Source organism: Pithys albifrons, chromosome 17 (assembly GCF_047495875.1).
Source record: "Pithys albifrons albifrons isolate INPA30051 chromosome 17, PitAlb_v1, whole genome shotgun sequence".
In the NCBI taxonomy this organism is placed as follows: Eukaryota; Metazoa; Chordata; class Aves; order Passeriformes; family Thamnophilidae; genus Pithys; species Pithys albifrons.
In genome coordinates, this window is record NC_092474.1 from 5,343,555 (window position 1) to 5,366,940 (window position 23,386).

The 23,386-nt window shown below is 53.2% G+C and overlaps 1 protein-coding gene across 15 annotated transcripts in view; it reads left to right on the forward strand.

Annotated features, from left to right (window-relative positions):
* The window catches only part of NCOR2 (nuclear receptor corepressor 2), a 232,456-nt gene that overhangs the window by 148,140 nt on the left and 60,930 nt on the right, over positions 1 to 23,386 (forward strand). For 8 of the 15 annotated variants that reach the window (XM_071571895.1, XM_071571904.1, XM_071571906.1 and 5 more), the window contains 5 exons: positions 3,057 to 3,244; positions 4,488 to 4,584; positions 6,975 to 7,153; positions 9,878 to 9,932; positions 12,096 to 12,194. In XM_071571895.1, coding sequence (XP_071427996.1) covers positions 3,057 to 3,244; positions 4,488 to 4,584; positions 6,975 to 7,153; positions 9,878 to 9,932; positions 12,096 to 12,194 — 618 coding nt within the window. Of the gene's footprint in view, positions 1 to 3,056; positions 3,245 to 4,487; positions 4,585 to 6,974; positions 7,154 to 9,877; positions 9,933 to 12,095; positions 12,195 to 21,418; positions 21,501 to 23,386 lie in introns of those variants that run through there. The other 7 variants (XM_071571899.1, XM_071571908.1, XM_071571910.1 and 4 more) reach the window with 4 other exon arrangements.

The window sequence follows — 23,386 nt, forward strand, 5'->3', positions numbered from 1 at the left end:
ACTATTCATCCATTTTTAGATACGCATGTCAGGTCCGATTTGGCTCGCTATCAGTTACTGGTGTGATTGAGAGGCTGATGGGCTGCTGAGTCCAGCCGGGAAGGGGAGCAGAGGAAGCACTGACGCTAAAAGCCAGCACAGATAGTTGCTCAGGAATGGACTTGCTTGCTTAGGGCTTCTCACAGGATGCTTAGAGAAGGAATAGATGCTTCTGTTCCTAAAGTGCCTGACCAGGAGCTTCTCCTGGTCAGGGAGCTGTGAAGATCTGGAGAGTTCACAGTGCTGTAAGGTGCCTGTAATCTTGGCTTTTGAAGGATGTGAAAGAGATGGCAGGGAGTGCGTGTCCCAGGTGGAGCAAAAATGCTGGATGGGGTGCTGCATCCCAGCCCTGTTGCGCTGGGGTTTGAAGTTTCCATGGCAGGAAGGATCTCAGCTCTGTGTTAGGAAGGGGTGTCAAGGAAGTTCTCAGTCGGTCCATTACAAAGCTGTGCTCAGGAGGGCCGAGCTGTGAGGGGGAAGCTTTGGTATTGGTGCCCTGCTGCCAGGGTGTGAGCTGCTGGGGATACAGCAACGTGACATTGATGTTGCTTATCCATATGCAAATGCCAGTTCCTTAAAGTGGGAATTTTGGATAAAGCTTTTGTAGAGTTGTTCCAAGGAGTGGAGGAAAAGGAGGAAGAAGAGCCACCCCATTGGCTTTGAAGCAGCCAGGACTGTGCCAGGTTGCTCTGCTGGGGCGGTGGCAATGTGGGACCCAGCACTGGCTCATTTCCACAAGGAATGACAAACCTTTCAAAGCCTCAAAGCTTCTCAGGAGACCAAGCCCTCGTGCTGGGCTCTCCCCCAACCGTGCTGCAGGCTGGCACACAGCACCAGGCACCGGCTGCCTCCCGGTGCTGAGGCTTCATAAACTTTGCAGAGTATTTTTAGCCTCTTCCCGAATGCGATGCTCTGAAAGCAGGAGGATGTAGCAGATTTGCTGGCAGGGTGGGAGCACTCATTTTCAGGGGGCTGATGGCATTGCTTTGGGAGGGATGAAAACGCAGCAGCTGTGATTTCTTCGAGCTGCCGCAGGCTGTTGGTGTTACCTGTTGTAGCTCCTCACCCGCAGCACAAAATTCACCGTGCAGACTTTTAGGGCATTTTAATTTTTGCTGTTGTTTCTCAGTTTCATGTTGTGCCTATTTCCTTTAGCTCATGGTGAAACCCAAGCATCTCCTGTGCATCCCTGCAGGGCAGGACAGTCTCCGGCTCCAGTCATGCAAATGGGAATTGATTTATTTTCAGGGGCTTAGCTCCAGGGCTTGAGATGCTTTGTCTGTCTCACACTGTTGAAGTGCCTCCAAAAGGCCATGAAGATCAAAGATGTGTTTCTGTCCTTGGATTATTGCCAGGTCCAGGATGGCTGGACCAAACCCACGTGATAGTATCAGCATGATGCTGGCCAGATGTTGCTGCAGGTGCCTGACACCAGTGACTGAGTTGGTTGCTGAGCTGCTTCTGCTTGGGGTTCACAGCACAACTGACCCAGCTTGCGGGTAACTCAGTTGCCTCCTGACCTGCAACTGAGTGTTTCCATCGTTTTGGGAGTTCTTTTTACCATTCGCAATTTTTCTTGGTGGCCAAGAGCAAGCAGAATGAGAGCAGAGCACAGCTGGGAAGTCTCGTACTTCCTTCCGGTTGTGGGGCGTTGGGTGGCAAGAGATGAGTTTATTTCTTTGAAATCCAGATTCTCTGTGTCTCTGCTGTGGTGCCAGCACAGTGCCAAGCTGCCTGTTCTGGAAACCAGTGTCAGGGGCAGGAGTGACCTGGGTTTTGCTGTTAAGAGTGACATCTGCTCTCACTTCCTGATTTGGGGCTTGGAAGGCATTTGTCTGACTCAAAATGAAACCTTAAATCCCCTCTGGTTGCCCAGCTGCTCTCACATGAGGCTGGACACCATCACTGCTGCCAGTGCAGCAGCTGTCAGAGAACAGATGGGCATCTCCCCACTATGGAACCTCACCTGTCTGTGGGTGTTCTCCTCTAGCAGGAGTATGTCTGGAAGAGGGAGGAGCGATTCAGGGAGTGGTGGGAGGAGACTCATTTGTGGTGCAAATCATATTTTAAAATTACTGGGATGGTCCCATAAATACCTGGCAGAAGTGCAGTGCTGGACCTGGTGGGGGACTGGGTGGATGTGCCATGAGGATGTCACCAAGGGGGATATGGTGTGGAAATGCCTTGCAGCACTGCATTTTGGGGGAGCCTGGGTTTGCTGTCAGTGGAGATGTGCTTGTCCCACTCTTTGGCCAAAAACAAGGAGCAGCAGCTGGAAAAATACTTCTGGTTTCTTGGATGGTGTAGGAGCTGTGGGACATCATGCTGTGGCCAGACCACCATGGCATATGGCCTTGGACACGGGCTGGGTGCCTGGCTCTTGATTTCACAGAGCCAGGCCCCTGCATGGAGCTCCCCCATGGCCCCAGTCCCACTAACATTGCCAACATGGAGCTGTGAGTGCTGGAGCTGGTGCATGTGAGTGGAAAGGGGTGCCATGTGGGCACCATGACAAGCCTCTGCTCAGCATGGTTTGTTGGCAGCTCCAAAATTACTGCTCTGCACACCCTGCTCACACAGTGGGGACTTGCTCTCCTGCCATCTTCTCCCACGGTCAGGTTTCAATCCCTCCTGGCTTTTTGGCTTCAAACAGGCACTGTGCTCTCTCCTGGTTCATGGAACAGGGGCTCCTTCTCCAGCATGGAGACTTTGGTTTCTGAATCGAGCACCGAATGGCCCGGAAGATATTTGGGCAGAAGATGTGGGGAGTGGGCAAAGCCATGCTGGGTTCCACCAAAGATGCTGGTTCTGGAAGGGAAGAGCCTGAGGGTACCTGTTAGCCTGTTTCAAGAATTCAGTTGGTCCCACACCCTGGGGCATGTCCATGTCCTAATAAACCGTATTTTTTTAAGCAACATGACTCATTCTCAGCCTGAGCAGCCATCGTGGGCCAGGCTTGGAGGAGCTGCCCTTCCCAGGCACATCTTTGAGCTCTCTGTCTCCCTCTGCCCTTTCAGGAACAGAAGTTTTGCCAGCGCTATGACCAGCTGATGGAGGCCTGGGAAAAAAAAGTGGAGCGCATTGAAAATAACCCCCGGCGCCGTGCCAAGGAGAGCAAAGTGCGGGAATACTATGAGAAGCAGTTCCCGGAGATCCGGAAGCAGCGGGAACTGCAAGAGCGCATGCAGAGGTTAGAGGAGAAGCGGTATGAAGGGGCTGAGCTGGTATCAGACAGCCTTTCTTTTTTCTTTGGGAATGGGTGTGGGATGTGTTTGTGGGAGGCGTGGGCTGGGATGGTTATCAGTCCCTTTTCTCCCTCTCTAGCAGAAGGCAGAAGCCTTGCTGCTTTTCCCCAGGGTGGCTCAGCACAGAGCCAAAAGAAGGAAAAATGTCAGGAATGTGACTGCCTGTCTCACCTCTGCTGCTGATCTCCCAGCTGGCCATGTCAGAGCCAGGGGCAGCTCCCTTGTGCTGTCCAGCTGGCCAAGGCAGCCCTAACTCCTGCCTTGCAGTTGGGCCTGTGTTAAGATGTATGAGATTTGCAGACGCATTTGGTCATGTTGATGATTTAATACATGCACATGCTTTGATGGGAGCATGGAGAGGGAGAAGAAACATCTGCAGCGGTTATTAGAATGACTGCAAATGATACAAAGGGAGCAAAATGTCCCGCTGAAAGGGATGTCCCCTGTCTCTCCCCTCCCGTGTCCATTTTCCTCTCCTCATTGTAAGTGCAGCTGAGGTCATGTTGTTTCTTGCCAGGAGGAGACACGATTTCACAGTCTCCACCCTTTTTGCTGAAAACTCCCTGTCCTTCCCATTTCAGACCTGGGATCTTGCCCATTGGCAGCTGATGTGTGCAGAATCCAAACCCACTGCCAGCATCCCATCCTTGTGCCCCACTAAGAACTGGATGGGTCCAAACTTCCTAATTAAGGGCTTTATTTTATCTTAAACAGAAAGGGAGAAATGGTACTGAGAAATGTTTTGATTTTTTTATCTGCTTAGTGAGAAAAGTTGAAATTCCTTGGGGCATGTGACTGGTACTGGGGGTGAGGAAGATATCAGTGGATGGGTTTGATTTAAAAATTCCTATGGCATTTTCAAACCAGATGTGATGGTATAGTGCCAATGGCTCAGTGCTAACACTGATACCTTTGTGCCATTGCTGGGGTGGGATGAACCGGAGAAAATCTGGGGGACAGTGTGGCTAGGTATGAAATGTGCTTGTGTTCTAGCAGTCTGCAAAGTTGGCACAGGTAAGGAAGGTGATTTGAGGCTCTTGACTCTGAGCCATAAACTCAGACACCGTTCCTGCAATGTGGGGTGGGGTGGCCTAGGTGGAGCGTTGGGTTATGGCTATTACAGAGGTCAAAGTTGTCTTGAATGTGGTTTGCTGCTTATGAAATGGAGCATCAGTGCCTGAGTGTGTCACTGCCCTTTCCCAGCAGGGTAGGACAGAGGGGCAGCGGTGGGCTCTCCATGTCAGCCGCACGCAGTGAGCACGAGGTGTCAGAAATCATCGACGGGCTATCAGAACAAGAGGTGAGACCGAGTTATCCTTCCTCGTCCTTTTCACCCCTCGCTGTCTTCTCCCAGGAAGTCTAGACAGTACCACCAGTTCCCATGGTGAAATCCAATGCCAAATCTAGGCCATGCTGTGATTAAGGGGGTTGCCATGATGCCTAACACACTTCTTGGACAGGATCCAAAGTTAGGTGTTCATTTAATATCCAGCAGCATCTTTCCAACCACGTGAAAGATGCAGTGGAGCTGTGCAATGTTCTGCAGGAGCAAAACACAAAGCTGGTGGCCAGTGGGTCAGGTTTATCGGCATTTGTCTATCTCTTAGAGAAACCCCAGTGTGCTGCTTGTCCTGGGTAGTGCCCCACAAACACCTGCTGGCTGTGGTTTATATTGGATGCAGAGGTGGGAAGGCAGCCGGCGCCCTGGCTGTCGGGTGGAGGGGTTTTTCTGTTTCGTTTTGTTTTGAATGGGCTGTGTGGCTTGACACAGGGGAATCCTATGGAATGAATGGTTTGTATGTGAGCCAGTTGGCCCACATCTTCTGGGAGTGCTCCATTCATCTTGAAACATCCCCATGACCTCGGCTTCGTTTGGATCTGGTTTCACAAGGGTTCCATTCTCTTGGCACGGAGGCAAGCTGCAGTGAATGGATCATGTCTGGGAGGGGAGAGCAGCCACTGCCTAGCAATAGCTGGGATGTTTGCTGCCTGCACACCATGACTCGATCCCTGTCTGGGATCCCAGGCAGTTTGCTCTTAGCCAGTTAAGGCAACAACCTGGAGGACATGGATCTTGGAAGCAGAGGGAAATTTCACAGCTCTGCAGCGGTTGTGGCCAAGGGGAACAATAGCTGATTGCCTTCAACCTCCTGCAGTGTGCTGCTCAATTCCACCCCAAGAGCTGCCCAGTGAGCCCCACATCACCACTTTACTTGTCTCAGAGGAGATCTTGAGAGCTTCCAGCTCTTCAACAGGATTGGAAGGAGCAGGGAATTGAGAGCTGGGGAGCATTGCTGGCAGCAGGGCCAGCTCTCTGTCCCAGCACGTTGCTGGAGAGGAGAGGGGTCTGTCTGCTGACTGGTAGGGTGTATTGTCAGTCCTTGGCCCCCTGAGACCCTGCCAGGCAAGGGGAGATGCCTGATGCCCTCAGCTGCAGACACTGCTCCCACCAGCTGTCTCTCTGCTCTGCACAGGAGCTTCTCCTGTGGCCGTGGGCAGCCAGTGGTGGTCCGGATCTGTGCTCTGGCTGTGAGCTGTCCCTGACCTCCCACCTTGAGGTGACATTCCCAGGCATGTGGAGCAGCCAGTTGCTAAACAGGAGGTGTTCTAGTGAGGATGAGGAACATGATCAAATGTGTTGAAATGTCCATGTCTGTATAGTGAGCTGTGTTTCAGGAGGAGGAGGTGGGGTCTGATCAGGTGCAGTGGGGAAGTAGAGTGGTGCTGGGCCAGCTGGGATTGGCAGCTTGTTGGAAGGATCAGACATGAGTGTTCTCCCAGGAACCAGCATCCAGCTGTAAATTGAAACAAACAGCACTTGAAACCTGGCCTTCCTGGGTCAAGGGTTGAAATTTTGTCTGAGCAGTGCCATTCCAGGTGACAGGGAGGACTCGGAGCGATGGTGTAAATAAAAGAAGATGGCCAGAACATCCCTTCATCCCTGCAGGGTGGACCTGTGCCAGGGAACCACCAGCAGCTCAGCCAAAAGGACAGTCCCTGCATTCAGGCAGGGGATAGCACAAATGAGACATCACAATGGCCTCTTTATTGCAGATACCTAAGGAAACCAGTGTGCCCAGTCTGTCCTGTCCTGGTGTGCAGCTGGGGCTCCAGATGAACTTTGTTCTCCATAGGATGGAGTAAAGGCATCAGATTATGTTCCTGGGTGTTGCAGTAACAGGGAAAAAAATGGAATGACAGCCTCGTTACAGTGACATTTGAAACCTCCTGGAACAATTTACATTTCCTGTGGAGGGGAAATATGACGTCTCCCTCTGCCCACTGTTTCAGGAAGCTTTGCAGAGCTGGCCCACTTCTTTTGCAGTTTGGGTGGGGGGTTGAACCTCTGTTGGCTGTGGGTTTGATGGCTGGGAAAGGGTCTGCATTCCCAGTGCCACTGCTTCTTTGACTTGTCTGTCATCATGGTCAGGAGCTCTTTTGCTTAAATCAGACATTTCCACGTGAGATCTTAAAGCCTTTTATTCTAAAATGAAAGATTAATTGTTTCCTGGCTGACAGTGATAGCCTCTTTCAGTGCTTAATTTACAATTACTCTAGCAATAAAGCTGTCTAGTGCTTGCTTTTGAATTCTCCTGTTCCTCCTCCTGTCCTTTTCCTCTCAAACATCTGTCTCCTGCGGTCCCTGCGGGCCTGTAGTGCTGACCAACTGTTCTCTCTGCTTCCCTAAAGAACCTGGAGAAGCAGATGCGCCAGCTCGCTGTCATCCCGCCCATGCTCTACGATGCTGACCAGCAGCGCATTAAATTCATCAACATGAACGGCCTCATGGATGACCCCATGAAGGTCTACAAGGACCGGCAGGTGATGAACATGTGGAGCGAACAGGAGAAGGAGACCTTCCGGGAGAAGTGAGTGCAGCCCACACACTGCTCTCAGTGCAGCCCTTGGGGAGCGTGGACAGGATCTGTGCAGGGCTTTGACTCGGGCCCCAGCACACTAAGGCATGAATTCTCCAGGATCTTATCTTACCCCTCAGGGCCACTGTCACAGTCACTGTGTTACCTTGAACTCAGGCACAGGGTGATGCACCCGCACAGAAACCTCTGGCCTTGCTGAATGGCAACAGGGTGAGAATGGGAAGTTTTTCTGCTTTGGCATTCCCTGTTGTGTCAGCCAGTTCAAGGGTAACACCAATGAAAACAAACATTCCATACACATTACCTTTCTGGATTTACATGCTGTCCTTTGAGCTCTGTGTGTCCTGGGGAATTCTCGTGACTGTCAACATTCAACCCCCACTGTGTAGACCCCTCAGGCTGCAGCTTCCAGCTGGTGCCCATCCCTCAGTGCTCCATCCTGCTGTCTGCAGGATTTGCCACCGGCTGCTGTTTCCATGGATGCATTCCCACATCAGACACGTGCAGACTCTGGCTGTGGTACTTTCTACTATTTGCAAGCAGTGCTTGGGAACAGCTTTGCTCTACCAGCTGAGATCAGTTGGGGATCACTGTTCCCTTCCCTGGGTACCACTGTGCTGTGAGTCAAGATGAGGATACCCAGCTCAGTCTCACATCCAGACTCCTGTGTGTCCCATGGCCCAGTAGGGACCAAGGTGTGTTTGCATGAAGAACTGCAACATCCTTTGCGCCCCCACTGTGCTGTTTGTCTGTAAAAACAGAACTGGAGTTCACCTTCCGGTGGGATGAGCTCTGTTGGGGCTCCCTGCTGTGGACATGTGGGACATGGAGGTATGTGGATGTGCCAGGGCCACATTGTCCCTTGCAGCAGCACCACTTAGTCTGGCTTCCAATCTGTCATGGGGTGGCTCTGTGGATTACCACGGCCAGCCATGCAGGAAGCATCTCTGTGTCCAGGATCCCTCCTCCTGTACCTGCTTGTGACTGCCATTTGCAGCTGAAATAATTGCCAAGATATGGACCAAAAAAGAACAAAACAAGCAAACCAGCTCCAAGCCTTTGGTAGAGGAGAATCCTCATTGCTAATTAGCCTTAAAATGTGCCACTCCAAACAGCAAGGCTTGCCACAAGTGACGCAAAGGCTAATTACTTGGTCTTTAATGGCAGGGCTGTGCCTGGCTAATGGAGCTGGATGAATCCACACCCAGCGTGTGCATCCTGCTGTGCACAGTGGTTTCTGTGTCATCACCGTGGGTGATGCAGAGCTTGAGGCATAAATACAACAGGGTTTCAGGGCTCTCACAAAGCTCATTTTGAGAGACTGGTACTCAGGAGCTGCGAGGAGGGTGCAAGGAGTCCTGCCCTACCTCTCCCCCATCCTAGTGTGCAGGTAGTAGCCAAGCTGCCTGCTGTGCTACAGCTTCTAGCTCAGGTTTTTAAAGTGAACTACAGTTGTGTCATCTGTGACCCAGAGCTGGCCTCCTCCTGAGACCAGGAAAACCTGGTGCAACCTTTTCTTCAGCCGTGTTGGTGGGGGCTCTTAGAGTAAACAGCTAGGCACTGCAGGGCTGACAAGCTCCAGGTCTGAACTATTTTAGCTGTCAGAACATAACCATGAGAAAGAGTCTGATTTGGTTTGCTTCTGGGCAGGATTTCAGGTCTCTGTTGAGAGCCCATCACTGGCCTACTCCCAGGGAAGCCAGAGTTTGCTGGTGAAGGAGCAGGGTGCAGCTCAGGCATCAAGGCCCTGTTGTGCTGGGCACTGTGAGAATGCAGCGTCCCTCTCACCATGGGGACATGGCCTGGCCCATCAAAAAGAGTGGATTGTCATCTGCATTCTCCCGACAGTGTGTTAGCATCATGGATAAAATGGCCTTGAAAACACTGTCCCGGGGTCAGCGCTTGGTTTGTGCTATGTGCAGCATGAGGAGCCAGCTCTGACTCCATGCCCTGATCCCAGGTTGTCTGAGCAGCCCAGCTTCTTTGCCTTTTTTTTTTTTCCCCCTAGCATTTCTGGTTTCTTTTTTGCTCTGTGACCACTTACGGTGACAGTGTTCTTGTTGCCCCCCAAACCATATGGGGGACTGTATAAGAAGGGCATCAGCATGTAGCTGACAGCATCCGAGTCCTGTTGCCAATGGCTGGAGTTGGTCAGGCCCTCTCTGTGTTCAGCTTAGTGCCTTGACTCTGAGTTTGGTGCTGGGACAGAGCAGCAAAGGTTGGAGAGAGCTCAGCCAGCTGCCCCAGGAGAACCACTGGCAGGGCTGGAGACACAGCACACCGCAGCTCTCCCACCTTTTGCCTCCTATCCACTTTCCTGGGGCACAGAGCTGTTGGCCCCTTTCCTTGCCGAACCCTGAGGCCTTGGCCAAGTGTGCAGCTGCCCTCTGTGCCTGTCCTTCTGTTGGGACAGGTTTGGGTGGCCGTGGGATCAAGTGGGGTGATGAGCAGTTGTCAGGCCCTGCCAGCCCTCCTTCCGTCTCCCACCCCGTGATGAACATTTGCATGTTGAAGCTCCCAACCAGCCCAGCTCCAGTGGGCTAAATTTAAAGTTCCTGTCTTTGTGGGAAGCTGAGCAGCAGGGAATTATTTTCTCAAACCCTGAAGTCCCTCAGGGAGCTGGCCTTGCTGCTCCAGGCAGGCAGGGCATGGCAGCCCAGCTGTGAGGGGGTTGGATCCAGCACCCAGACTAACCCTCTCTCTCTCTCTCCACAGGTTCATGCAGCATCCGAAGAACTTCGGCCTGATCGCGTCTTTTCTGGACAGGAAGGTAAGCCTCCCTGCCTGCCTTTAACCTGAATCATGCTGTCTCTTCTCCATCACTTGGCTCATGTTGCTGGAGCTGCCAGCAGATGCTGGGCACCTGTGGGCGGTGGTGGCTCCGAGCCCCAGGCACGGTCCAGACGCCTCCTGGCTTCCTGCAGGGACAGGGACTGAGTCAGCTGCGGAGAGACAGGGAGCTCAGAGCAGAGAGGTGTGAACGCAGCCAGGCTGGTGCGTGGGTGTCGCAGCCCACCCCGTGATCTGCCTGAGGAGCTGCTTTCTGGCATCTCCCAGAGGCATTTTGCACCAGCCAGGCTGTCACACAGGGGGTGGGCGCTCGGCTGCCCAGCACAAAATGAAGGGGTCTCTGCTCATGGAGAAGATCTTGAGTGTGGGCTGAGTCCCATTTCATCCAGGAGTTCAGGTGGCTGTCCTATAAGCACACACACCTCCTCTTGGTGTTTAGGATTAATTTGCTCACAGGACCTTTCCCAGGCCTCTGTGTTGTGCTGCTTAGCGTTTTCCTTTTTACTGGTAATTGGGCTGATGGAGGAAAGGTTTGAGAAAGAGATCTGACCAAGGAGCGAGTCTCTAGCCCTGTTCAGAGCAAGGCCTGTTACCTTCTGTGGGACAGGCCATATCGGCAGATCCTGGACAGACCCAGCCTGGAAAGAAAACACTATCCATCACCTAGATACTCTCCTGAGTAGGAAACATTTGAGAGTTACTCCTTCCCTCATCTTTCTAGTTGGTTGCATCCTCTGCCCATCTCATGCAGGGTGTCATTCATACAGTGTCCACTCACTCTGGAGGAATTCCTCTGCCCTCAGAGGATGGCCTGCAGAGGTCCTTTCTACTTAAGTGATTCTCTGCTTCTGTATGATTCAGGCTGGGGAAATAATTTATAAGACCTTGACCTTCCTGTCCAAAGCATCAAGGAAGCAAAGACCAGCAGCCACCTCATGCTGCTGCTGTTGCTGTGAGATTCCTGGCTCTTCAGCCTTTCCCATTTGGTAAAGCCGAAAGTGGTAGGACTTGGATGATGTTCACAATCCAGTCTGTGTTCCAAGCTGTAAAATGTCTTCTAATTTTATTTGTACTCGTTTGTAAATCAGGCTGTAATTATGATACAGAACACATCCATTATCCTGTTGGAGAGAGATGCAAAGTATGGCTCAATGTAATGAATTAATAGATTTTTAAATTGCATTATAAAAAAATAGTGATCTTAGCCCTTGGAACAGATGACTGTAAGTTTTTGTATTCGCGCGTGTGTGTATAATCAGAGCTAGATTAGAAAGAGATCCAATTAACACTTTAAAAGTTGCAATCTGTTTTTGCAAATGGTTCCTCTCCTTGCAGAGGGATGGGGTGAGCACAGCCCCCAGGCACCCCCAGGCGCATGCAGCTGCCCCTGGCTCCTGAGCACTTGCGGCATGATGGGTCTGTGGGATTATTTCTGTTCATGCAGCCACTGATCCTGTTTGTGAAGGTGTAGCCCAAGACCAGTGTTCTGGTGCCCACCCAGTTCAGCAAAGTATTTTTCCCAGCATGGCACACTCTGTGCTGTTCAGGGGCAGGGTATGTCCTGGCCTCAGCTCCTTGTTTTCCTAACATGTCTGATCTGTGATGGTGCTTGTGGAGCCAACTGCTGGAGTTGAAGTTGGGATGGCAGCTCCTGAGTGCCGGGATCTCAATCTGCCCACAAGAAAGTCGTGGGCGCACCAACCAGCAAGTTTAATGGGTGGAAATAACACCAGCTGACAGTCGCGTGGCAGGTTATGCCTCATGTAACCTCAACAGAGGGTGACAGGCAGCTCCTTCTTCTGCCTCTGGTTGCCACGGTCATCTGGGGTCAGCCCTTCCCCTGTTTTGTTTCCAACATGGGGTGCTCTCTGCTCAGCACCCCTCTCTGTCTCTGCACGCCTGCAAGACCTATCTGGTCTGTGCCTTGGAAGAGCCTTTTTACTAGGACACAATGCATGGTCCAGCTCTTCCAGCTCCAGAAGCCTTTGGGAGGGAGGTGAAAGGAAGCTGTTGGGCTACAGGTCTTTAGGATCAGGAGGGAACCTGGGAATGGCTGGGTCTGAATGCTGCTCCTGGAGGTCTGTGCCCTGACAGCGCAAGAGGACGGGACCTTCTGTTCCCTGACTTGCCCATGTCATTGCAGACGGTGGCTGACTGCGTCCTCTATTACTACCTGACCAAGAAGAATGAGAATTACAAGAACCTTGTGAGGAGGAATTACCGGCGACGCGGGAAGAGCCAGGTAAGAGCTGGAGGAGCGTGTGGAAGTGTCGTCCCTTGGTCTGAGCAAGGAGCTGCAGTGGTTTCTCTGAGGCCCCCAAATGCTTCTTCTTCCCCCTCCCTACATGGAGATCTTGCTTGCAGGCTGTGATGGGGCTGTGCTCTGTGTAGCTTTTCAGAACATGCTTCTTTCTGGCAGCTGGTGTTTGTGTGTCCCCATGCCAAGGTCACAGTATCTTTAAAAAAACAAAGAGACACAAGATGCTTAAAAAAGGGGTGGAGAGAATGCAGAAAACCTGGCTGTGTGTCAGGAGCACAGGGTTGCCTGTGTAGCCTGGGTTCTGTGCAAGAACATGTGGCCTGTGTCTCAGTCCCTTCTGGAGACTGCAGCTGTGGTGCCAATAGTGACAGGGCTCCTGGGAACTGGGTAAGGGGATGCTCCTGCTTTGCAAGGGCTGTCCAAGGCTCTTCCTACAGGCACAGGTGTGGGAGGAGAATGACTTGGGTGGGAATGACTTCCGGTGACGCCTGAGCAGAGGCATATAAATCCATCTGGAGTGCTGGAGGATGTACAAGAGCCCTGTGAAGGTGTCTGAGATCCTGTGGGGCTGGCAAATTCAGCACTGAAGCTAGAGGAGACCCTCTTAACCCTTTGGTTAGGGGCAGAGCAGATACCAAGGCACCACAAGGTGCCTGGGGGTAGGGGACTGAGTCAACCCTTGCCGTTACTGTGGCCAAGACACAAATCTAGACATGACCTTGGCGGTATTGCTGATACCACAATACCCAGGTACCCAGATAAGTGCTAACCTTTTGGGCAGGTGCTTTATCCCCATGAATGCCTTCAGCCAGAGGCAGGTCCTGCTCTTAGATCCCCAGGTCCATGGGGGGAGTGATTATTCACATCATGAGGAGAGTGAGGTGGCCACAAAGGGACTGTCTCCCCAGATAGTGTGGGGATAAGGATGGAAAAACTGGCTTGACCCGTGCCACCACTGACATCAGCAGCTCCTCACACTGCATGGCCATAAAAAGCAGCACTTGGGCCCAGATCCTGATTGGGAAGCAGATAGGTAGCCTCACTCCAATTTGATTTCTGCAGCATTAAGACATCAGAATAGCTAGCACATGACGAATGTCATGGACGGGGCCCAATTTTCCCTTCTCTTTTTCAGAGACATTAGAGATGGATAAAGCCGTATTAGATTATCCAGTTCCTCTCCCAGCAAACACAGGGTGGTTCCCTCCAGTACATTTTTATAGTGTTTACCATGGTCTGTTTTGTTAGATCACAGCAACTAGAACATGAGGCCACATTTGTTTCTAGTTAGCAGTGGAGACATTTAGCACAGCTCATTCTGGTTTCAATGTTAAATTGAGCAAGTGTGGAGAGTGAGAGGCTTTTCTGTGTATATGCCTACCTTCCCCTGCAGCCACAGGTTTGCCCATCCTGCAGCCAGCAGGGACACTATCTGTGTTTTGAGGTGTTAAATTATCCCAAGCATCTCTAGCTGTAGAGCTTCCCACGATGCTTTCCCTCACTTATGAGCCTGGTCCAGCCTGGGCAGTGGAAATGTGTGATGCCCTTTGCATCATTCAGTGCCAGCCTTTGGAAGCAGGAACTTGCTTCACCAACTGTAGGAAAAGGCAGGGCTTTTTTTGCAAGTAGGAATTGCACCAGAGGGAGCAAGGGGAGCAGATCTCAGCCAGATTATTGATTTTGAAAGAAGAGTCTCCCTGAGTCTGGAGGGGACGTGATGCAGTGAATATTTCCCATTGCTGTTGGATGCTCAGGTGGAAGGTGGGATGTTCAGACAAACTTTAAGAGCCATGGGCTGGCTGCACAATTCACAGTAAGAGAGAGGTGCAAAACAGTGATTGCTGTACACAATCCAGCTGGGAGCAGCTCTCCAACAGAGTTCTTGGTTGGTTTTGAGATGCACACTCTGTGCTGTGATACCTCTAGTATTTGCATCAGTTTCCTGCAAGGCTGCATGGGGGGAGCACTGGAAGAGCCTGTGTGCAGGCTTGGGAAGGGCACACTGCTGCATAGGCTGGGAGTAGCACAGCTGGGTTTGTGCTGCAGGGGGAAGCTCTGCTGGAGTGGGATTTTAAGGTAATGAAAGGCAGAATGTGTTTGTTAACAGTCCTGTCATAATTTGGTGGGAGCAGAAAAGCATCTTCCTTGCACCCCTTCATGAACTCCCCTGAGTACTGTTCCCTTGCGACCTGCTTTCCCAGGCCAAGCTACCTTGGTGTGCAGCTGCACAGACCAGCACAGGAGAGGTTAGATGCTGGCCATCCCAGAGGGCTGGTTTGGAGGGATGCTTCTGGTGGGATTTTGCTTAGTGAGTCTTTTCAGAAGCAGCTGAAATTCTGCCTGTGTTGCAGAAGTTGTTCTCATTTGGGAATAACCTGTCCCAAAGGCTCAGCTGGCACATTGGCTGCCCCTTCTCCTGCTTGTTCCCAGGGGGTCCTGGATAGTTTGTAACCCTGTGCAGATCCTTCATCCTGTATTCCATGTGGCCTGGTGAGGAGTGGGGACTTTGACTGAGGAACCAGCAGCATTGGGCTGACCCAGCACCAGCAGCACTGCCATTACCTGCCCAGTCCTCGGCACCAGAGGTGGTGACGAAATGAAGGACAGGAGGCACAGGGGGACAGCACAGGGATAGGCAAAGTGCAAGGAGGGAGCCCTAGACAGTCTTTTCACACTGGAAGGCATGGCACCGTGTTCCCAGCACTGCCTGTGCTCTGAGCATGGATTTCCCTACTGGTAAGGGTTCAAGCAGTTAAACACCAAAAGCAAAGATTTAATTAATTTACAGCAGGGGAGGAGAGGTTGGGTTTTGTGTCCAATGGGAGGAGTGGATGAGGTCTGATACAAAGAGCATTTGAAGTGGCCCTATGCTGGTTTCTTGCTTCTTTTCTCATGGAGAGGTTGGTGGTCTTATTTGCTCTTGGAGGCTGTGGGGAGCTTGAGAGCGAAGGGGAGATAATTACACATAGAAATAAAGCTACTCTGCTGTCAGGACTATCCTTGTGGCCTACTTATTAAAAGTCCATTAAAAAATAAGAATCCCACTGCTCCCTGGCTGATGGTCCCCTGGCAAGAGATATCCCTCATAAAGCTGCTACTTATTGCTAAAAATCTCCTGCCAAGAGCAGGGGCTTCACATGATTCCACTTCCAGTTTGTCAGAAAACAGAGCAGCTGCCTGCTCCAAGGCAGGGCTCATGCCGCTGGCATGCTGCCTTCCCCAGCACTGATCGATGCAAGGGAGTACCCACATCCGTGGGTCACGATGCATAATATTGAGGCTCCTGAGATGAAGATATTTCTAAAATAATCTTCTGTCTTCATGTGTAGAAAAGGCAGTTTAATCCTGCAAGGAGGGAATTGATGGGAAGAGGAATAGCTTCCTTGTCATTTCTCATCGGAAAAAGAAGAAAAGTATTTATGCCATGGTAAAACAATCTGATCCAATAGTCAGTGTACAGTAATAAGCATAAATTTGCATGAGCTTGTAATGGACGGCTCTTGTGCGATGTATCTCCTCAGGGTCTGTGGCAGTTGGTCTTCAGGATGTTTCAGAGATTCTCTATGAATCCCCCAAATTCTGTAGCAGGGGCACTAAAATTGAAGCACCATGTGCTTTGCCCTTTGGAAAAGCATTTTGCTGGGCTGTGGAAGCACAAGCATTGCGCTGAAACTGGGCTGGAAGGAAAGTGGCCCTACTTCAACACAGTTACTCTGTTCGGAGTTGTGAGGGTTTTATTCCAGAGTAAATCTGCTCTGATTTTGGAGTAGCATTGCCCTTGTGGTAGTGGAGTGGCCACAGCACGCCAGATATACTTCCTGGGGTGGTGCTGGTGAATTCCTGGGGCGAAAAGCCATGGGGCTCCTGTGCAAGGCCAGGATGGGCAGGCCATCTCACCAGGCAGAGCCATCTCACCAGGCAGAGCCATCTCACCAGGCAGAGCCATCACTTTTCTCTGCAGTGGCAGGTCAGTAGGCAGCAGTGATGGGCGGCTGGAGCAGCTGCCTGCCTGCCTTGGGGGTGACTCAGAGGGGGATGAAGTCATGGTGGATGGACACAGCCCTCTGGACGTGCCGTCATGCCGGTCCCCCTCAGCACTGCTATCGGACAGTGTTCACATGTTCCCTGGCGGAAGGGCCCTGTGTGTTGGTGTTCACGCTTTCGAGGACTTGCTCCATGGCACTCAGGGGACTGGAGCTGCCCAGACCCCCCTTCCTCTGCTGGGAGTGGTGCCAGAGCTGTGCCGGCAGGGTGGAGACCCACGGTGTGACCTGGCCGGGTGTCCAACGCTGTCCCCTGCCAGGTCCTACAGCCTTTCCCAGGCCCACCCTCTTCCCTGCCCCCTGCCAAAACCCAAATCAAATTATCCGTCCCACTGGCTGTCCCACCCTCCCCAACACAAACCATTCCCCTCACCGACGTGGATAAACGGCCCCAGCCCACATTTTTATAAACAACTCGTTTACTTTTTTGGCAGAAGTGTAGTCCCAGCAGGGTCTGGCCAGGTTTGATATCTCATGGGTCGTGCAGCCTCAGGAAAAACCTGGCCAGACAGGTTTTCTGCCCACCAGCAGCCCTGTTGCATGGGCTGGCAGGGCCCATGCTTCCAGGTAGTTCCTGCCCATGATTCCAGGGCTCCCTATCTCCATGCTCCATCCTTGACATGCCATCACCTCTCCTCCCTCCACAATAGTCAAGTCCAGAGCTCAGCAAACTGCCTCTAACACTGCAAATTGTGCAAGTGCCCCCACTGCAGTAACCACAGCACTTAATGAGAGGAATGATACTTGTTTCTGGGAAGCATTTGATCTTCATCAGTCCGGGGAGTGGCTTCTCATTAGTGACAAAGCATTTGACAACTTCTCTTTCAGATACAGGGAGATACTTGCCACAAAATTGTGGTGTAGTTAATTCAGCATGTTGTACAGACATAGTCCTGGATTTGGCCAGTAAACTTTGTGCCACAAATACCAACAAATTATTCCACAGGCATTTAAGACTGTGCTGACTAGAGCTGTGTCTAAAAGAGCACTGAAATTACCCATGGATTATCCGGGGTTTGCCTGGTTGGGAATGGTGTCAAGGATGTCAGCATTGGAGCATAGGTTGATCTTCTGCCAATGGGATGTCACTGCTGGGACATAAAAGGGCTTGAATTTGGCTCATTTTCTGGAGAAATCTGCAGCATGACAGGGCTGCTGCTGGCCAGGGAAACCAGGCTGGTGCCTCTGCAGGGGAGAGGGGTGAGGTGTGTGATACAGTGGTGCACAAGCTGACCCTGAGCTTGACCCTGTAACCCTCCCTTGTCACCTGCTCTTTCAGTGTGGAATACAATTGCTCCCAAACCCTGTTAACCAAGGTATGCCCCGTAAGGTGCATCATGCTCGTTCCTCCATCACAAGGGTGCAGCAGCTTTCACTGCCACCCCTCCAGGCAGCACAGTTGGGCAAACACAATGGAAACTTGCATTCCTGAAATCTCAGCTGCAGTTTTGGGGGTGATTAAATGAGAACGATGTGGCCATATTTGGGAAAAGAGTTGAAGGATGCGTTGCCACAGGAGGATGGCTGCTTGGTCCCTGGGTCCCCACACAGCCTGCTGGCAGTGCAGGGACAGCAGGGAGACTTGCAGGCTCTGAGCAGGGACAGGCACAGGCAGGCAGGGACACTCAGCCACTTTCCTCTGGGGTGGCACTGGCCCAGGCTGCCAGTGGACCACTTGCTGATGGACCCTTTGGCCCCCAAAGCCGGGCTCTTCCACAGTGCTTGATCACATCCGTAGGTGGCAAGAGTAAAATAGTCACTTAGGGAGGTGAACCTCCTCATTCTGGTTGGCCCCCAAGTTGGGACTCGTGTTTCTCCAGCAGCACGTCGATGTGTCCTTGCAGCAAATGCCCCACCACGCCACTGCCCACGTGAGTACTCCTCAGGATCGGGATTGGGATCCAGCCTGAGCATTGCTCATCCCAGTGAGGGACCCACAGCAGGATGTAGAAGCGGTTGGATTTGGGGATGAGTTGTTTTATCTGTTGTTATGATCCAGGTTTGACTAGGAATGGATGGGAAGTAGGTCATTGCTAAGTTGCTTTCTAAAGCAGGCACAGCTAAAAATTCCAGCAAGTCTTCCACAAGGATACAAGGCTTGCTTTGCCTCTGGTTGTCCATGGCACGCATGGATGTTGGTCTGTGTCCCGCAAACTGCTGACCCAGCACCTTCTTCCTCTGTTGACAGGGCTAGGAGAGGGGTCAGCATGTGGCTGGGGGGCTGCGAGCAGGGGCAGCAGCATAAAGCAAACCACAGGGAAGAGAACACACGTGTTCCCTCCCTGGGACAGAGCGGGGGCTCATCTCCACTGCTTCCACATGTTACGCTCTCTTCCCCTCGGGTCATTTTTCCCTTCGCAAGCAATCAAATCACTTTTTAAAAAACTCAGCAGCAACCCAGAAAAGAAACATTTCCTCTTATGGAAAAGCCCTCAGTGATTCAAGGAGGGATCCGAGTGAGCAGGGTCCTGTAAAAATCACTTCAGTGCTTCACTGAAATCACTGAGTGAGGGGTGGGAAGGCAGTAGTGCCAGCTCTGCTGAGCTGAGCCACACAAGGCCCTGCCTGAACGGCTCACCTGCCCAGCCAGCTCCCAGCACTCCCCAAGATGAGCCCATGCTCAGGTGCGAGCACCAGGCACAGTTGTGCTATGGTCTGGTGAGTGAAGCTGCAGGGTCCAGCATCACTGAAGTTCCACAGCTAACCCTGCTTACCCCAAGACCAGCAGCCTTGGGAGATGGCACAGGGCTTTCTTGTGGCTACGACTGCCAGTGCTTTGCTGCTAGCACTGGTTGTGTTTTGTGGCTTGTGGTGCCAGAGAGCTGCACTGGCGAGTGTGCATGGGGCCTGTCCATTCCTGAGACACTGGGCACAGCCTTGGTGTTGTCCATCCTTGCCATGTGATGATTGTGGCTTGCAGAGTTTGTTGTTTGCCATTGGAGGAACAGCCCAGCTCGAGGCCATTGCTGCTGGAGCTGAACCGAATGAGCCCTTTGCTTTCTGTCATTCTTATCAAATCTGAGCCTGGCCCTTTGATTTTTCTGACTTGCTTCCACAGCCAACAGCATCAAACCCAGCCCCAGGACACAAGCAATCAAAGCTAAGTCGCCGGCAAACATTCTTCTTCCTCCCCTTGTTGTTTTGGCAGCAGCTTGTTTTGCTTTGTGGTTTCTCCCATGAGCAGAGGGTGCCGCGTGCGGTCGTGAGAAGCCAGGCTGTGTGGCGGTGGGTGGCAGCGAGGCCTGGGGCATTCCAGACCATTGGATCAGAGGCTCCAGGCCCTGGGATTCAGTTACATGACACACATGTGTCTTTCCAAGCCATCTTCCCTGTGCTGCTTATCCAGACTGCCAGGGTGGTAGGGAGGTGTGAGGAAAGGTCTTTGCAGTGGCCATGCAGTATCAAACCTCATCTGTGGGTGCTTCTACCTCTGCTGTGGCATCAGCAAGTGGGGAAGGAAGGTTCGAGGGGACTTGAGCTGCCTGGGCAACATGGTGGCTAAGGAGGCTGCTGCCACAGGTAACTCTGTGGCCGAGTCCCTGCCCTGGCTCAAACTGGTGTAACCTGCCAGAGGCAGAGTTTGAATGCAGGTAGAAGGATGGATGTAGGTGGTGGAGAAAAGGATGCTCCTGAGCTGTCCTGCTGCAGAGTCTGTGGGGCCTGGAAGAGGGGTGAAAGCCAAGTACCCAGAGCACAGTGCATCCTGCCCTGTGGTGCTGGCTCAGGACCCCATGGGATGTGCAGGGTGATACCAGCAGGCACCCGTGCATGTCCATGGCCTTTGCAGCTGTGCTGGGACTCCTGGGGAAGCAGCAAAGCAAACCCCAGGCATTTCTGGCCAGTGTAGAATCAGCCTGATGTTTTCAGCTTATCTCGAGCTGGTTTTAATTTGCAGCTCCCTGATTGCGTGCAGTGACCTCGGCCTGAGCCTGCTCTGCAGCTGAGTGCCCCGGAGAACATCATAAATGCCGTTGATCTGAAGTCACCCACAGGAGAAGCAAAGAGCTGGCGTCCTGCACGCCAGAGAAGCAGCATGGCCAGGCGGGTGCTCCCGGCTGCCAGAGGGCTCAGGGCTCACACTGGTGGGATGTCGAGGCAGACTTTGGTGTGACACACTGGGGAGAGGGCTGGCGTGCATCACTGCGCTGGCACAGTGAGCCTGTGGTGAAGGTGCAAAACCACCTTTGAGTGAAATCCCTGGAGCTCGCTGCCTGCAGCACCTGGGATGGGCTTGAATGGCATTAAAACCAGGTGCCTCACAGCTCAGCCTGGCACACTCCGTCTACACCAGGATGTACAGGGGTAGTGGCTTTCCCCCTCCTGATGTAAGGAGCAAACAGGAGGCGATGGTTTTCTGTGGTGTGTTCATCTCCTGTAAGAGCCCAGAGCACTGTAATGATGGAAGGGGGGATGATGCACCTGCTGGTAGCCAAATGGTGTCCCCTGTGCAGCCAGTCTGGCCTTGAAACCTGGCATGGGGGAAAGGAGATGCCACCCCCAGCAACACGTGGGCTCAGGGACAGACTCTGTCACAGTGTCATCACAGTGACCTGGTTCGCCACCAGCATGTCCAGCAGCAAGCAGTGTGGTCGGGGTGGCAGATGCTGGTGGTTCTGGTGTAGGAACTGGACTCCCAGGGATAAGCTCATCCCTGCTGGCAAAAGTGGTGTTTTGGTTCATATTTTTAAGGTGCTGTGGCACAGGGAGTCAGAGGGGACCAGGGAAGGGTGCGGATGCCTCAGTTGCAAGGTGCACGGTCCAGTGGTTAATGCTGGGATGTCGTGTGGGCATCAAGGGTGGTTCCCTGTCCCTGGTCCCTGCTGCCACAGCACAGCCTGGCACATCTCACCACAGAGGGCATGGGGAAGGCAGCAGCAGTCTTTTTCCAGAGACTTGCAAGTTTGGAAAATAAATAACCCTGCACTGTAGGTTAAGCTTGGCATCCTGGCGGATTAATCACTCTGGCTGCAGCCAGCACTGAGAGCCCCGGTGACGAGAGCTGTGGTTTATAGATGATGATTCATCGGCTCGACTTAGAGCGACCACGTTATTCCAGCAGATTGCAAAATCATAAGAGGAATGTTGTGGTTAGTTTACGGCTTAACTATGCAAATCGTCAGGAAGCCTTCAGAGCCGGAGAACGTAAGGCACAGCGCGCCCGGATGGCTGGGCGGTGAGCAGGGGCCGGGAGCCGGCGATGGGGCTGTCGGGTACCGGCCGCTCGCGGGAGCCGGGGAGCGGGGAGGTGAGTGATTTGGGGGCGATGGGGGTCCGGAGCTGGCGGTGAGCGTTCGAGCGGGGCACTTCGGAGGCGAGGGATGCGCTGCTGGCTGGGAAGGGGGTTCTGGCTGGTTCCACCGTCTCTGTGCCAAGGTTCAGGCGTCTCCGGCGGGGCTGGGGAGGGTGAAAGTGGGGGGTTAGTTCCCCCACCTCCTCCTGTCCTCCCGTCCTGCTTCCAGAAGCAGGCAGTGCCTCGGCAGAGGAAGTAAACAGAGTGGGAGGAGCTGCACCTCTTCTCGACAGGGCTTTCTCCCAGCGAGTCCCGCTGCCAGGACGCGCAGCAAGTTGGTCCATTCTCAACAGGGTCAGCGTTCCTGTGTCCGGATCCTACCTGGAAGCCGCTGTCCCGCTAAAGTGCGCTGGGAGTCGAAGCTTTGTTGTAGCTGAACTGTCGTGGCGTGCCAGCCCAGCGGCACTGGCCGGGCAGGGCGAGCCGTGTCGCTCGGGATGGGAACCGGGCGCCGCGGGAGTGCGTGTGCCGGCGGCGCGTCCCGGCCGGGGGAACGCGGCGTTCCCGGGAGGGCTGGCAGCGCTCTGCGCCTCTCCAGCTGCTCCGGGGCCGGAGGGAGGTTGGGGCAGAGGTGAGCAGGTGTTTGTAATTACGGAGCAGCTCGGGCCGGAGCGCGGGGAGCGGAGGAGGCCCCTGAACTCGGGGTAGGGTCGGCCTCTCGCTCAGGCGTCCCTTGTCAGATTTTGTCCTGGGGCCTTTTTACATAAACAGGATGTGTCGGCAGCAAAAACAAGCAGCAGCGATGCTGAGGAGGAGGAAGGGCGGTCCGGGGTTAGAGCGTCTGACCTGGGAGGGAGGGACAGCCCTGCCCTCTGCCATAGGCATCTTCCCTGGCCTCGGGCACATCCCTTTACTCTCTTGTGCATGGTTGGGAACACGTCCCTGGTTTCCCTCTGGGAGGTGGGGTGCCTCATCCCCAAGGTGGTAGGGATGTAGGTGGAGAGACGTTCAAACTTGCCGGGAGCTGAGCAGTTTTGGTGCTGGCCTTTGGTGTGTCCGCTAAGGGCTCACCCACCTGCCAGTCCACCTCTAGCCACGGCGGCATGAATCAGAGGGAAACATCAGCTGGTAATTGGGGAAGCATTTCCTGGCCTGTCACACTTTGGGATGGCGTCCCGTCCCTTGAATCATCCAGAGCTGGTCTGTGTCCAGCACTAAGAATAGCCTCCCCACACACCGCGGGGGCAGCCTGCACCAGGAGGGGGGAACTGGACACCGCGTGGGTTCCCGGCTGTGACTGCCCAGCATTATGCCATGCCATGGTCCAGTCCTGATGCCAGTCTGAGGTTTGGGGTAGAGTGTGTAGCATGGATGAGCTGAGGCAGCAGCTGTGGTTGATCACTGGGGCAGTGTCCCATTTGTGTGTGCCATTTGTAGCTGAACTCTCAAACAGCTTCATTCAGGACCGTGAGGTGCCCTTGCCCCTCCAGGGCTCTGGGGTGCTGCAGCCAGCCCCACGGTCTTCAGCCCAGCGTGTACACCTGGGTGGGATGTGAGGTGGCACACTTGAGCATGGCCAGGATGTTTGGGGGGTGCCCTGCTGTGCAGCCAAGCTCTGGCACAGGAGATAAGCCATCACTGTGGGCTTGCCAGGGTTCAGATCAACATTTGGCTGGGAGCCTTCCTCAGACAAAGACATGGTCTGGTGGTGATGCTGCTCCCCATTTTAAGTATTTCTCCCTGACAGCAGAGGGCTGACAGGTGAGACCTATGCTGTCTGTCCTGCTGGTTGCAAGGTGCTGCGCCCACCTGGCTCTTGCTTCTGGCATTGGGCACTTGGTTGTGGCTGGAGCAGGGCAATCACTAGAGGGCAACCTTGGATCAAGATGTGCCTCTGTACT